Source organism: Oncorhynchus tshawytscha, linkage group LG20 (genome assembly GCF_018296145.1).
Source record: "Oncorhynchus tshawytscha isolate Ot180627B linkage group LG20, Otsh_v2.0, whole genome shotgun sequence".
Taxonomy (NCBI): domain Eukaryota; kingdom Metazoa; phylum Chordata; class Actinopteri; order Salmoniformes; family Salmonidae; genus Oncorhynchus; species Oncorhynchus tshawytscha.
The window spans coordinates 1,470,029-1,487,164 of record NC_056448.1 but is presented as its reverse complement, the minus strand read 5'-3'; the positions used below and the strand labels follow the sequence as shown (position 1 = coordinate 1,487,164).

The window sequence follows — 17,136 nt, the reverse complement described above, 5'->3', positions numbered from 1 at the left end:
GACATAATCTCACATACCCTGTACGGATAGAGCCTGACATAATCTCACATACCCTGTACGGATAGAGCCTGACATAATCTCACATACCCTGTACGGATAGAGCCTGACATAATCTCACATACCCTGTACGGATAGAGCCTGTTTGGTGCCATGAAGACCGACTCTAAAACCATGAGAGGTTGTTGTTATTGTGTGTGAGGAAAATATCATACTCATTACTCACATGGTCGTGATACATAATTCATTGGGTTCTTTAACAAACAAAAACATAAATTCATAAGCATGTCAAATAGCCTACAACCTTACGGGGTAAGCAGTGTTATCATGTATGACCTAATTTGATTGACTCACAGTTGAGTCACATTTCTGGACCCTCAGGATACTAAATCAATTACTGCATAAATATTTTTTGTGTTGATATTGTTACAGTTACTATTGTTTACCGTAATGTGTTATTGCACAATTGAATTGTCAGCATGTTGAGAATTTGATTGATTTGATAGAAATGTTTCAACAACCAAAACATTACTCTTCTTTATACCCATGTTAGTCACAGTATTCTGATTTTAAGATATTCCCCAGTCAGTTTAGAGTATATGATGAATTCACAACCAAAACATTACTCTTCTTTATACCCATGTTAGTCACAGTATTCTGATTTTAAGATATTCCCCAGTCAGTTTAGAGTATATGATGAATTCACACACACAAGAGAAAGACACCTTAATGCAAACCAGCGTGTGTTGATTTCGCGCTAATAACACATTTTTGGAAAATCAGCCCTGAACACTTGACTTATGACACTTCCAGAAGTGTCTGGAAAGGTCACATCTGTCTCTTCAACATCAGTTGACAGTGACTGGTAAGCTGACAACACAGTTAACAGCTGATATTATACACTCCTAGAATGCAAATCTACAGCATAGGCATATTGCTGAAAAAGTCCTAGAAAACGTATAAATTGTCTGTCGGCAGGAAGACTTTTCTCTCCATTGAGATGAATGGGATTTTAAAAAATTCATTCATGCCACACTATTCTATCACATTATTCACAATACATGATATGAAAGGCTAGTCAATGAATAGAAAATGTTAAAAATCAACAATAAAAAAACGCTGACAGAATATAACATCCAAAATGTAACACATTTTAGTTCTTTCAGTGGACAAAATAAACAATTTCATGAAAAAATAGGGAATCAAATGGTGTCAAAATTAATTAAACATTTTCAGTCAAGATATAATATTCAACAATGATTCATATTTACAGTAATTCTAAAGTGGCATATTGTGTGTTGGTCGTCAGACATATAATAACTGTTCATTGCTGTAGGCAAATCACCCAACACACCCACAGTAAAAAATTATTGACAACTTCATGTACACTTTAAGAAAGTATTTCTGTATTGTGTAGCATGAATATATTGGTATAAAGTTATTGGTATTATCCATTTTATTGAAATCATATATAGCATCTCTAGAAATAATATTGTTCCAAAGATGGAGTAGCATAAAGAGGAAACATTCTGTAGTTTGTGAATTGAATGTAGGAGAATATAACACAATAGATCTGGTAGAAGAAAATACAAAGAAAAAAACAACCATTTATTTTTTACTACCACCATCTTTGAAATACAACAGAAAGGTCGGAAATCTAGCCATCGCTCTGGTTGAAGTCCGATGGTGTCCACACGATGGCGGCAGTGTATGTGCAAAGTTTCAGATGGAAAAAAACTTGAAGTATGAGTGAACTACATGACATTTAGTGTGAAGTCACCCAGGTACATTTGGGCAAATCGTGTAGGAGACATTTACATTAACATTACATTTTTCTGCATAAGGATAGCAGCAACATTTTGTGACAGATACGAGGTTTCCGCATACTCCCGAAGCACATTGGCTATCTAGCTAGCTTTGTTTGACCCCGATTGGTGCTTATTTGACAAAGTTATAGCCAATCAAGTGAAGAGTGCCCGCGTCATCGCCGTGCCATGAAGACGTCGCTCTCTGACCAAATTTGGTGTCCTATAGGATATACTACACTCTGAATTATATAGTGAAGTCTGGTTACGTTCTAGGATCTCTGCGGAATAAATACGAACGTGATTCAACTGGTTGAAACAACGTTTAGTGTTAGATTTTCACAGATTCTTTCTTTGCAACTTGAATGTGTGGAAATGCTAGGATATTTTTTAGGATATGAAAAACGATTTTATCTAACAAAAGGACATGTTATCTCTGGGAACCTTTTGGATGATAAATCAGAGCAAGATTTCAGAATGTAAGTACACATGTCACCTTCAGAGGTGAATATATCAAACCTATTGTAGTGAAAAGTGTTTTGTTGTTAGGAGCTCTCCTCAAACAATAGCATGGCATTTTTTCACAGTAATAGCTACTGTAAATTGGACAGTGCAGTTATATTAACAAGAATTTAAGCTTTCAGCCGATATAAGACACTTATATGTACCAACATTTGTTGTTTCTCTCAAGTCTGCGATCGTGACACAAGGTGCTGCATTATTTACAACTGTCCCGTTGACGGGACGCCTATCCCTAATAATTTTTTTAATGAATTATGAAACAAGGACATAAATACTATACAGACAAATAAGGATTCTCAGTTTGACTTCAGAACAGACATTTCTCAGTATCAAGTAGTGCTAGCTATTGCATTAAGGTTTTCTTATCTCCAATGAACATATGTATTGCTGTCACTTGTTCACTTTTTTTCCACATATAAATGATATCCAGGTTCCTGAAAGAAGTAAGATACTGTTATGATTGAGAATGCACCACACAGTATCTGCAAATACTAGATCTATAAAACTATTTACAACACACATATAGATAATCTTCATATCACAGTCTGTTATAAATGTACACCGTTTTTTAAGCAACATTACATAACGTCTATCACCGTCTGAAATTAGGAATAGAAAAAACAGAATCATCCATCCCTCGCCCACAACACACAACATCCTTCTCTCCAAAAATAAAAATAAAAGCAGCAATTATATTTATTTCATTCCCTTTGGACCCGAACCGCTGTAGGAAGATATTGTGGCTCAAGAGGATGTATTGTTGCGAGCAATGGAACACCTAGCTACTGTACTAGTGTTTGATTGCTAAGATGAGATAAAGGTTCCACTAATTTGTTATCAGATTTATATTTGAGTGTGTGCTTTTTGACAGTTTCAAGGTTCGCTTGCGTCAGTTATTCCACAGTGGAGACAAAGCTGCGTAGTATGAGATGATATTTGTTCCTCTTTTCGCAGGTACAAAACAAAAAATATAAATACTCAGGATTCATCACGACGCATTCCAGTTTACAAAAACAGAAAAGAACAAACAAACAAAAACATCCATACATTGTATATTTATATCTTTCAGAAAGGAAAACTCATGTTTTATATACTAGAGCTTTTAAATAGTCTTTGCCAAATATTCTAGTTGGATTTACAAATATTGATATATATTTGTTTAATATACATTCTTAAGTTTAGGAAGAAAATGTGTCTAAAATATAATACAAGGGTAGTCTGTACATGAATTCTATGAGGTTATTTTTTCAGAAGAAATTTGTCTATCTTTTCTTGTATCTCCATTAAAAGTGAATTCAAACAGAAGTTTAAAAAAGTCAAATGGGATCATAAATTTGATGCGAACCGCATCTTATCTTGGTCGGTCTCTGTACTGCTTAAGTTAGAATCTCTTCTAGAATCTTTTCTAGAACCTGTGGAATCCCTGTGCTGGGCTGTAGAGGATGCCGCTCGCACCGGGGGCAATGCTCCCGATGACATCTGGCGGAACAGGTTGACCCTCTGGGGCACTGTGGTGCGGAGACCGCTCTGCATACCTGGCCCCTGGACCGCAGCCACCGGCAGGGCGATGGAGGACAGGAAGTCCCCGGACACTCCAGGATGCGCTCTGGGCCCCAGGGATGTGTCATGGGGCAGGGAGGATTGGGAGGCAGATAGGTGGCGTACATCTTGACTCAGGCTTCCAGACTGGAGAGTATGGCTGCCCTTGTGGAGAATGTCACTCCTCTGAGGTGAAGGGACTTGCTGCTGTGTTGGCTGCTGCTGCTGCTGCTGCTGCTGTGGTTGTTGTGTTGCCAAGGAGGCTGCAGCTCCTCCTGTTTGCTGGGGCAGCTGTTGTGGTTGCTGTGGTAGTGGTTGTTGGGGTGGTAGGGCAGTAGGCAGCGGCTGCTGGAAAAGGGAGAGCTGGGAGGCGGTGGGCGAGCCATACTGGAAGCTGCGTCCCGCCAGCCCAGGGGTCTGCACAGGTGGACTGCACACAGCCGTGTTGCAGGATACTGGGGACATGATAGCTCCTTGCTGCTGGAGAGAGTGGGGGGTCTGGGGGACAGGCGAGGATGAGTTCAGGCTGCTGTTGGAGACACTGGGGACAGGGTAGACACCCTGCGTCGGGGCTGGCAGGATGCGGGCGGTGGCTGCGGCAGAGGGAGCAATGACGCCCGAAGCACTGTATGTTAAATGGGCGGATGACTGCTGAAACTGGTTGGTGCCCAGGGCAGTGGTGTAGGGCTGCTGAGCAGGAGAGTTAATCATGGAATTTCCAGATATCGGGGTGGAATTCATCCCGGTGACCGACATCCCTGTGACCGACTGCTTGCGGTCCACCATCATCACCATCTCCCTGTCCTGATGGATTATGTGCCTCAATATCTCGTTCTCCTGTGTGTTGAATACCCCAGCGTTCAGATCCTTCTGGAACTTCTGGAGAAGTAGGCTGTTCTTTTTTCCTGTTAGGAGTAGATCAGTTAGCGGTTAGGTTGACTTCAGCCATGGCACACATGTCAACATATTAACAAACCACACTATATACACTCCAGCAAAGGTGGATGTTATGACACTGGTTATTATGAGGTGTGATAACAGTGAGTATAAATGGGGGTGACTATGGTATAAGTATAAGGAAATCTGAGTGAGAGTACTGTAATAAGAAAAAAAAACATCATAGTACATAGTGATAAGATATTAAGAAGTAAGAGGTAAAAGGTAAGAAATTAATATAGAGAGTAGTATAAGGATTTAGGATTTTTTACTTTATTTTATTTCACCTTTATTTAACCAGGTAGGCAAGTTGAGAACAAGTTCTCATTTACAATTGCGACCTGGCCAAGATAAAGCAAAGCAGTTCGACACATACAACGACACAGAGTTACACATGGAGTAAAACAAACATACAGTCAATAATACAGTATAAACAAGTCTATATACGATGTGAGAAAATGAGGTGAGATAAGGGAGGTAAAGGCAAAAAAAGGCCATGGTGGCAAAGTAAATACAATATAGCAAGTAAAACACTGGAATGGTAGACTTGCAATGGAAGAATGTGCAAAGTAGAAATAAAAATAATGGGGTGCAAAGGAGCAAAATAAATAAATAAATAAAATAAAATAAATACAGTTGGGAAAGAGGTAGTTGTTTGGGCTAAATTATAGGTGGGCTATGTACAGGTGCAGTAATCTGTGAGCTGCTCTGACAGTTGGTGCTTAAAGCTAGTGAGGGAGATAAGTGTTTCCAGTTTCAGAGATTTTTGTAGTTCGTTCCAGTCATTGGCAGCAGAGAACTGGAAGGAGAGGCGGCCAAAGAAAGAATTGGTTTTGGGGGTGACTAGAGAGATATACCTGCTGGAGCGTGTGCTACAGGTGGGAGATGCTATGGTGACCAGCGAGCTGAGATAAGGGGGACTTTACCTAGCAGGGTCTTGTAGATGACATGGAGCCAGTGGGTTTGGCGACGAGTATGAAGCGAGGGCCAGCCAACGAGAGCGTACAGGTCGCAATGGGGGGTAGTATATGGGGCTTTGGTGACAAAACGGATTGCACTGTGATAGACTGCATCCAATTTGTTGAGTAGGGTATTGGAGGCTATTTTGTAAATGACATCGCCAAAGTCGAGGATTGGTAGGATGGTCAGTTTTACAAGGGTATGTTTGGCAGCATGAGTGAAGGAAGCTTTGTTGCGAAATAGGAAGCCAATTCTAGATTTAACTTTGGATTGGAGATGTTTGATATGGGTTTGGAAGGAGAGTTTACAGTCTAACCAGACACCTAAGTATTTGTAGTTGTACACGTATTCTAAGTCAGAGCCGTCCAGAGCAGTGATGTTGGACAGGCGGGCAGGTGCAGGTAGCGATCGGTTGAAGGGCATGCATTTAGTTTTACTTGTATTTAAGAGCAATTGGAGGCCACGGAAGGAGAGTTGTATGGCATTGAAGCTTGCCTGGAGGGTTGTTAACACAGTGTCCAAAGAAGGGCCAGAAGTATACAGAATGGTGTCGTCTGCATAGAGGTGGATCAGAGACTCACCAGCAGCAAGAGCGACCTCATTGATGTATACAGAGAAGAGAGTCGGTCCAAGAATTGAACCCTGTGGCACCCCCATAGAGACTGCCAGAGGTCCGGACAGCAGACCCTCCGATTTGACACACTGAACTCTATCAGAGAAGTAGTTGGTGAACCAGGCGAGGAAATCATTTGAGAAACCAAGGCTGTCGAGTCTGCCGATGAGGATGTGGTGATTGACAGAGTCGAAAGCCTTGGCCAGATCAATGAATACGGCTGCACAGTAATGTTTCTTATCGATGGCGGTTAAGATATCGTTTAGGACCTTGAGCGTGGCTGAAGTGCACCCATGACCAGCTCTGAAACCAGATTGCATAGCAGAGAAGGTATGGTGAGATTCGAAATGGTCGGTGATCTGTTTGTTGACTTGGCTTTCGAAGACCTTAGAAAGGCATGGTAGGATAGATATAGGTCTGTAGCAGTTTGGGTCAAGAGTGTCCCTCCCTTTGAAGAGGAGGATGACCGCAGCTGCTTTCCAATCTTTGGGAATCTCAGACAACACGAAAGAGAGGTTGAACAGGCTAGTAATAGGGGTGGCAACAATTTCGGCAGATAATTTTAGAAAGAAAGGGTCCAGATTGTCTAGCCCGGCTGATTTGTAGGGGTCCAGATTTTGCAGCTCTTTTCAGAACATCAGCTGAACAGATTTGGGAGAAGGAGAAATGGGGAAGGCTTGGGCGAGTTGCTGTGGGGGGTGCAGTGCTGTTGACCGGGTAGGGGTAGCCAGGTGGAAAGCATGGCCAGCCGTAGAAAAATGCTTATTGAAATGCTCAATTATGGTGGATTTATCAGTGGTGACAGTGTTTCCTATCTTCAGTGCAGTGGGCAGCTGAGAGGAGGTGTTCTTATTCTCCATGGACTTTACAGTGTCCCAGAACTTTTTTGAGATAGTGTTGCAGGAAGCAAATTTCTGCTTGAAAAAGCTAGCCTTGGCTTTTCTAACTGCCTGTATATAATGGTTTCTAGCTTCCCTGAACAGCTGCATATCACGGGGGCTGTTCGATGCCAATGCAGAACGCCATAGGATGTTTTTGTGTTGGTTAAGGGCAGTCAGGTCTAGGGAGAACCAAGGCTATATCTGTTCCTGGTTCTAAATTTCTTGAATGGGGTATGTTTATTTAAGATGGTTAGGAAGGCATTTTACTGACGGGAAAAATATCCTTCCAGGATACCCCGGCCAGGTCGATTAGAAAGGCCTGCTCGCTGAAGTGTTTCAGGGAGCGTTTGACAGTGATGAGTGGAGGTCGTTTGACCGCTGACCCATTACGGATGCAGGCAATGAGGCAGTGATCGCTGAGATCTTGGTTGAAGACAGCAGAAGTGTATTTAGAGGGCAAGTTGGTTAGGATGATATCTATGAGGGTGCCCAAGGCTTTGGGGAGGTACCTGGTAGGTTCATTGATAATTTGTGTGAGATTGAGGGCATCAAGTTTAGATTGTAGGATGGCTGGGGTGTTAAGCATGTTCCAGTTTAGGTCGCCTAGCAGCACGAGCTCTGAAGATAGATGGGGGGCAATCAGTTCACATATGGTGTCCAGAGCACAGCTTGGGGCAGAGGGTGGTCTATAGCAGGCGGCAACGGTGAGAGACTTGTTTTTAGAGGTGGATTTTTAAATGTAGAAGTTCAAATTGTTTGGGTACAGACCTGGATAGTAGGACAGAACTCTGCAGGCTATCTTTGCAGTAGATTGCAATACCGCCCCCTTTGGCAGTTCTATCTTGTCTGAAAATGTTGTAGTTCGGGATTAAAATGTCAGAATTTTTGGTGGTCTTCCTAAGCCAGGATTCAGACACAGCTAGAACATCCGGGTTGGCAGAGTGTGCTAAAGCAGTGAATAGAACAAACTTAGGGAGGAGGCTTCTAATGTTAACATGCATGAAACCAAAGCTATTACGGTTACAGAAGTCGTCAAAAGAGAGCGCCTGGGGAATAGGAGTGGATCTAGGCACTGCAGGGCCTGGATTTACCTCTACATCGCCAGAGGAACAGAGGAGGAGTAGAATAAGGGTACGGCTAAATGCAATAAGAATTGGTCATCTAGAACGTCTGGAACAGAGAGTAAAAGGAGGTTTCTGGGGGCGATAAAATAGCATCAAGGTATAATGTACAGACAAATGTATGGTAGGATGTGAATACAGTGGAGGTAAACCTAGGTATTGAGTGATGAAGAGAGAGATATTGTCTCTAGAAACATCATTGAAACCAGGAGATGTCATTGCATGTGTGGGTGGTGGAACTAATAGGTTGGATAAGGTATAGTGAGCAGGACTATAGGCTCTACAGTGAAATAAGCCAAGAAACACTAACCAGAACAGCAATGGACAAGGCATATTGACATTAAGGAGAGGCATGCTTAGTCGAGTGATCAAAAGGGTCCAGTGAGTAGAGAGGTTGGTTGGGGGTCACGGCGATTTAGACAGCTAGCCAGGCCATCGGTAGCAAGCTAGCATAGGATGGAGGTCTGTTATTAGCCACCTTGTGCGTTCCGTCGGTAGATTAGTGGGGTTCTGTGTGGGAGAGGGGATTAATCCAAATCACACAACAACAAACAAAAAAACAATAGATATAGTTATAGAGGCCCAAGAAGAAAAAAATAAAATAATAGTGATAATAAAAATAAATAAATAAATAAATTGTCCAATTGTCTATTCAGATAGCAGCCGATAAGACAGCTAACGGTTAGCGGGCCGCAGATGGGCGTTCAGGTAACGTCGCGACGGAGGAGCCAGCCGGATAACTCCTTCAGGTAGATAACGTCAGCAGTCCAGTTGTGAAGGACCGGTGGGGCTCCGCGTAGGCAGTAAAACGGGTCCGGATAGGTGACTGCAGCCCAGGAGTGATTGATGGAACTCTTCAGCTTGCTCCGGAATAATTGATGTTTGCTCCGGAATCGACAAAAGCCGATAGTCACACGGATAGCAGCTAGCTAGCTGTGAGATCCAGGTATGAATGTCCAGAGTTAGCGGTTGAAATCCAGGGACATGGAGAGAAAAATTGGTCCGGTATGTTCCGTTCCGAGCCGCGCTGCGCCGTACAAAACTGGCGATAGATTTTCGAGCTAAAGGATAGCTGATGACCACAAACCGTGGTTAGCTGAATACTAACGATTAGCCAGTAAAGAAGCTAACTAGCTTCTGATAAGCTTCTGATTAGCTTCTCGATTAGCTTCTGGCTAGCTTCTTGGAGGATTACAGATTTGAGGTAAATAATACTTTTTTATATAAATATAAATTGGTGAGGCGGGTTGCAAGGAGAGTGTTTTGAAGATGAGTTTATGGAAAATTTTAAAATATATATAAAAAGGTATGTGAAAAAAAGTTGTAAATATATATATATATACGTGACACGACAAGACGAGGACAAAAGACGTCTGAACTGCTATGTCTTGGAATAAATGAGTGATATATACACCCCCCCCCCCCAAAAGGTTTGATTCTAATCATTTTCACAAATACACCATAGGAACAATATCTAATTAAAAAACACATTCAATTTACACCTTACTAATTTTAACTACACATTCAGTTGTACAACAGTTGGCTATAAACTGTAGAATACACTGTAAGGATTCAACCACCACTATTAAACATATTTCAACACATTCTAAAAACTATAGGTCCCCACTACTGTAACATATTTGTTTAATGACAGTTTAAGTTAGTGACATGACGTTATAAAACATTTTTAAAATACAATGGGTCACCACCCCCTTTCAAAATGTTCACATTTTGTTGCCTTACAGACTGAAATGAAAACACATAAAATTATACTTTTCCCGGCTTTATTTACACACAGTAACACACAATATCCAAGTGAGATTATTTTTATTTTTTTAAATCCTAAAATTAATTACATGTAAAATAGTGAAATACCCTATTTGGATAACTGAACACCCCCCTTAGAATTGCAATTGTAAATTTACCACCTTCCAGATCACACACCAAGCTAATTGGCTTCAAATTGTGATCAATTGTAGTGACTTTGATTAGTTCAGAATAAAAGCAGTTGTTCATAGAGGACTCCACTGCTTAGTAGTACAATTCAAAGCAAAGAATCCACTATGGGCCGAAAGGTACTTTCAAAAGATCTATGAGATAAAGTTGTGGAAAGGCATAAGTCACGGGATGGATATTAAAAGATTTCAAAGGCTTTGTCTATCCCTCGGAGCACAATTAAGACCATTGTTATGAAGTGGAAGGCGTATGGCACCACCCAGACCCTGCATAGATCAGGCCGTCCTCCAAACTGGATGACCGGGCAAGGAGAAGACTGATCAGAGAGGCTTCCAAGAAGCCAATGGCAACTTTGATGGAGCTAGAGACCTTTATGGCAAAGACTGGTCAATGGCATTTGACCACAACATCACAAGCACTCCACAAATCTGGCCTCTATGGGAGGGTGGAAAGAAAAAAAACCCTCCTCAAAAAAAGCCACATCAAGTCTCGTTTCAGCTTTGCCAAAAAGCACATCTGTAGATTCTGAGGCCAAGTGGCAAAGGCCAAGTGACAGGTGCTGTGGTCAAATGAGACCAAAACTGAACATTTTGACCTGAACGCAAAACGATGTGTCTGGCGAAAACCCAATATATCTTTCCACCTAAAGAACACAATGCCTACAGTAAAGCATGGCGGTGGCAGCATCCTTTTGTAGGGGTGTTTCTCTTCAGCAGGGACTGGAGCGCTTGTCAGGATATAAGTGAAAATGGACAGTGCAAGATGCCAACAGATTCTTGAGTAGAACCTGCAGGCCTCTGCCAGGAAGTTGAAAATGGGAAGATGGTTCACATTTCAACATGACAATGACCCAAAGCACACGCTAAAGCAATCGTACAGTGGCTGAAGGACAAGAAGGTGAATGTCCTTGAGTGGCCTTGTCAGAGCCCCAACCTAAATCCCATCCAGAATCTGTGGAATGACTTGAAGAGTGAGCGGTCACCATGCATTTTGACTTAGCTTGAAAAATTCTGCAAGGTAGAATGTGCAAATATTACAAAGTCTAGATGTGCAAAGTTAGCAGAGATGTATTCAAAGAGACTCATGGCTGTAAATCAAGCAAAAGGTGGTTCCAACAAGTATTAACTCAGGGGGGTGTTCACTTATCCAAATAGGGTATTTTACAGTTTTAATTGTAATAAATTGTCACATTTATTATTATTATTTTTTTACTTGGATAGTGTAGATTACTGTGCGTAACTAAAGCTTGGAAAAAGTCTGATATTATTTGTGTTCATTTCAGGCTGTAAGGCAACAAAAGGTGAACATTTTGAAAGGAGGTGGTGGCTTTCTATACCCACTGTAAATACACTACCGTTCAAAAGTTTGGGGTCACTTGGAAATGTCCTTGCTTTAAAAGCACTTTTGTTAATGAAAATAACATCAAATTGATCAGAAATACAGTGTAGACATTGTTAATGTTGTAAAAGCTGAAATAAATCATTCTCTCAACTATTATTCCGACATTTCACATTCTTAAAATAAAGTGGTGATCCTAACTTACCTAAAACTGGGAATTTGTTATTAGGATTAAATGTCAGGAAATGTGAAAAATAGAGTTTAATGTATTTGGCTAAGGTGTATGTAAACTTCCGACTTCAACTGTATAATAATATGATTAGAATATATCTGAAAATGGATGTAGCAACTACAGATTGGCCCTTTAAGTCGATCAAAAGTGTATGAGTTTGAGCATCTGTCCATTAGGCCTATGAATTTATTTTTATCAGCATGAATTAGATTGAGCGATAAAAGCCCCACTGTTATTTCATAGGCTGGGATCCGCACTATGCAGCTGATGCAAGAGCGTACATTTTTGCAAGAGTGCTGTCCACTGGTTTCAAAAACAATGATTGATAGGCAGCTTAAACTTCTTGAATTCAACCCATTATTGGGTTCAAATACACATTTAGGTTTCTGAACAGCCATCCACAACAACAACAATCCATAAGGCTCAAATAGCTACATGAGAGAGCAGCTGTATGATTCACATTAATGCGCTATGTAGATGTCAATAATAAGTGATATCCGTATCACCGTAGACTACACCACTGGTCATATCCTTACCTCCAAGTGTTTATTCAAGTTGGATAATCTTCGGATGCCGACAGCAGTCGCCCTTTGGAAGACATAGCTTAGACTATAGCCTACAAAAGCCTATTCCTGCTCTTTTACCGCAATCCATCATCATAGTGGTCTCTGACTTGTGGTCAGACACACTCAAGTGGAACAAACATCCTTTCTGAATTTAAAAGTAATCCTCAAAGTAATCATCTAGTTTTTCAAAAGTTTACAGTTTCCGTTACTCCCCAACCCTGTTCATATGGCGCTTGATGGTTTGCGACTGCACTTGAAAAATATTGTGCTATTTATCACAGACTACTTTGTGTCAAAGTTTATCATTTGTTTTGAAACCATTTCAAATGTTTAAATAGTGGCAGGATTTTATGTCATCAACCCGGGATATGGCATATCTCGTTGGCTCTGGGGTCATCCTGATATAATCCTAATATAATCTTGTTTCTCATAGTCTGAGAGTCTTTAGGTGCCTTTTGGAAAACTCCAAGAGGACAGTCCTGTGCCTTTTACTGAAGAGTGGTTTCCGTATGGCCACTCTACCGCAAAGGCCTGATTGGTGGAGTGCTGCAGAGATGGTTGTCCTTCTAGAAGGTTGTCCCATCTCAACAGAGGAACTCTGGAGCTCTGTCAGAGTGGCCATCGGGTTTATCGGGCGACCAGCTCTAAGACCAGCTCTAAGAAGAGTCTTGGTGGTTCTAAACTTTTTCCATTTAAGGATGATGGAGGCCATTGGGTCCCTAGGGGCCTTTAATGCTGCAGAAATATTTTGGTACCCTTCCTCAGATATGTGCCTTGACACAATCCTGTCTCGGAGCTCTACAGACAATTGAACCTTATATAGACAGGTATGTGCCTTTCCAAATCATATCCAATCAATTGAATTTAACGCAAGTGGACTCCAAGTTGTAGAAACATCTCAAGGATGACAAATGGAAACAGGATACACCTGTGCTCAATTTTGACTCATAGCAAAGGTTCTAAAAACGTATGTAAATAGGTTGTTTTCTCTTTGTCATTATGGGGTATTGTGTGTAGATTGCTGTGATATTTGTATTTATTTAATCAATTTTAGAATAAGGCTGTAATGTAACAAAATATAGAAAAAGTCAAGGGGTCTGAATACTTTCCGATGGCACTGTTGTTTTCTTTCAACATACTGTACTTGGTTTCCTTTTTGGTGAAAGGATAGTACTAGTGTTTATGATGAATATTTATTGTCTTTAGACATGAAACAAACTAAAATGCACCGAAATGTACGGAAATGGGTAATCAGCTATTTCAGTAGCTGTTTCACAAAGCATTTTTGTATTTTGCTGTTTGTAAGGGTTGAACTAATGGCATGGTGATAACTGTCAATCCATTATGTCAGTGCGCTGGGGAAAATAAATACTACACCAATAAAGAAATAGAAAATAAAAAAAACTGAAACAAAAGGTGGTTAACAGAAACGAGAACAACAATAAAAACACTGATGTTGGTTATAATGACCAACAAAGGAAAGAAACTGCTGTCAAACTTGAACTACTTTTGAATATAAAAATGTATCCAAAACCTTTCACTGATTGATGAGTTATCATGAGTAACAAACTTTAGTTTATTCAAAAACATACGGAACATTCCTGATGCATCCCATTTTAAAAATGACTTTGCCACCTAGGCCTGTAGATTAAAGCCCATTAACTTGGCTTTAATCAATAAAGAGACCATTTTTAATTTGGAATTCATGCCTTTGATTCGTTATCTAACCGAACAGTCTGTGCAGGTTTATCCCAACCTATGGTAATTACTGACAGGGCGGAACAGTGGTACCAATGCTGTGGTACACAGAGCTCAAGCACCTCACCAGGTGGTTGCTTGCTATGACGTCAGCCCAAACTAAAAAAATAGGAAGGGCATTAAGCTGCTTAGGTTTTCAGCCCTGTCTCTCTAACTGTTGAACTGAAAAAAATTAAATGATCAGCTAACATCTCAATTTGTTTTTTAAAAATTAATCAAAACTAATTGTTTTCTCAACAATTTTTTTTTCAAAAACTAATAATTCTGAAATAATTAAAAACATTAAAGAACTGGATGAAAATGGATTCCTCAACAATATGTGTACAGTTGCATTGATACTATCCAAGTACTTACTAATCTAAGGAAATGTAATAATTTGTGAACAAATGTCAGATATGAACAATTACTGTAGTCAATCCTGTAACATCTAATGGTCAGGATAATGAAAATGCTTACAGAAACAGTACATGTTATATTTGATCAATATTCCTTTGTTTTAGTTACCTCTGTCAAATTACTACTTAGAAAATAATAATTTATGAGCCTGTATGTTCACAACAAAAAATATGTTACACCTACTGTGGGGCACTTCAGGTTTCTTTTCAATGGAGGAAGGAAATCACCTTGTGAATCAATGTAACTTTGTGAGTTCATGTTCTGGAAGATGTATTTGAGTTCGGATCCATTTTAGTGTCCCTCTGGGTCATTTTACCTGGATGTACGAATATTGTAGTTGTAATAAAGCATTTACCTGCTGCCTATTCGTCGGCCAGGACACTCTTGACAACGAGATGTGCTCATCTTAAGAGGAACTCCTGGTCAAATCATGTTTAGATACAATGAATTGTGCAACATGTTATTTGTTTCAATGCATGGTATTTTTTTGTTAAAACCAGACAACCAAATGCAGTCCATATATAAACGAGACATCCGGCACTGATCATGACATTGTATTTTCCTTTGTATGAGACAAAACACCCTTTTTTAAAAGTCCAAATGAACGGATGTATTCCATAACACTTCCTGATTTAGGAGAAGTGTTATTTTAAGATCCGGCAGCTTTAAACAAATAAGCCTACCTAAATCTTTGGTGAAAAGGGCAAATGTAAATCACGACCACCACAGAGGTCAAAGGGGCATACGTTTCAGAGGGTAGTAAACACACACTCAGAATCTACAGGGCAATGGAATTGATGTACAGTACTATAGCCAGATGTTTAAAGATATGGGAGGATTGATTCATATGACCAGTAAATGGTAGTATGACATACCATATCGTATAGGCCCTATGGACTATTAATTCGATCTGAATGGCATATCCCAATCATGACATCATGTTTCATCGATTGACGCCGACTTGCCTGTCACAATAATATTGCAATGCTGAGCCAATACTTGGGATGCAAATAAATTCAATATCAACATGCCTGAGTCACACAAACAAACATAATAATTTAAAATCAATTTACAAATAAGAAAGAAGAAAAAACAAACAGGAAATAAATACAAACCACTTAACCACAGGCTTAATCCAGGTTTTAGACATTTGCACACTATCGTTCTGCAAATTAAAATTGATTTTATAAAAATCTTCTCACAGAATTTGTTATTTTAAAAGACACTGGGTGCCTATACAAAAACTCCACTCCAATCATACCGCCCCTTTTTTGATTATACTGTGCCTTCGGAAAGTATTCCGGCCCCTTGACTTCTTCCACATTTTGTTACATTACAGCCTTATTCTAAAATGTATTAAATAAAACCAATTCCTCAATAATCTACACCCAATATCCCATAATGACAAAGTGAAAACAGGTCTTTAGAAACTTTTGCAGATTCATTAAAAACAAATACCTTATTTACATAAGAACTCAGACCTTTTGCTACGAAACTCGAAAATGAGCTCCGGTGTATCCTGTTTCCATTGATCATCCTTGAGATGTTTCTACAACTTGATTGAAGTCCACCTGTGGTAAATTCAACTGATTGGACATGATTTGGAAAGGCACACACCTGTCTATATAAGGTCCCATAGTCGACAGTGCATGTCAAAGCAAAATCCAAGCCATGAAGTCGAAGGAATTGTCCGTAGAGCTCCAAGACAGGATTGTGTCAAAGCACAGATCTGGGGAAGGGTACCAAAACATGTCTGCAGCAATGAAGGTCCCCAAGAACACAGTTCTTCCATCGTTCTGAAATGGAAGGAGTTTGGAACCACCAAGACTCTTCCTAGAGCTGGCCACCCGGCCAAACTGAGCAATCGGGGGAGAAGTGCCTTGGTCAGGGAGGTGACCAAGAACCCAATGGTCACTTTGACAGAGCTCTAGAGTTCCTCTGTGGAGATGGGAGAAACTTCCAGAAGGACAACCATCAGCACTGCAGCACGCCACCAAATAGGGCTTAATGGTAGAGTGGCCAGACGGAAGCCACTCTTCAGTAAAAGGCACATGACAGCCCACTTGGAGTTTGGCAAAAGGCAACTAAAGACTCTCAGACCAAGAGAAACAAGATTCTCTGGTCTGTTCAAACCAAGATTGTACTCTTTGGCCTGAACGCCAAGCGGAAACCTGGCACCATCCCTACGGTAAAGCATGGTGGTGGCAGCATCATGCTGTGGGGATGTTTTTCTGGGAGACTAGTCAGGATAGAGGCAAAGATGAATGGAGCAAAGTACAGAGAGATCCTTAATGAAAACCTGCTCCAGAGTGCTCAGGACTTCAGACTGGGGCGAAGGTTCCCCTTCTAACAGGACAACGACCCTAAGCAAACAGCCAAGCCAACACACAAGTGGCTTCGGCACAAGTCTCTGAATGTCCTTGAGTGGCCCAGCCAGAGCCCGGACTTGTACCCGATCGAACATCTCTGGAGAGACCTGAAAATAGCTGTATAGCAACGCTCCCCATCCAACCTGA

The 17,136-nt window shown here is 40.6% G+C and overlaps 1 protein-coding gene across 1 annotated transcript in view; it reads right to left on the bottom strand.

Moving 5' to 3' along the window:
* Positions 1-1,574: 1,574 nt before the first annotated feature.
* Positions 1,575-17,136, bottom strand: part of LOC112219712 (potassium/sodium hyperpolarization-activated cyclic nucleotide-gated channel 1) — a 173,469-nt gene continuing 157,907 nt past the window's right edge. Inside the window, exon 8 of the mRNA XM_024381224.2 lies at positions 1,575-4,768. Within this exon, the coding sequence (XP_024236992.2) occupies positions 3,651-4,768 (1,118 nt within the window). The 3' untranslated portion in view covers positions 1,575-3,650. The remainder of the gene's footprint in view (positions 4,769-17,136) is intronic.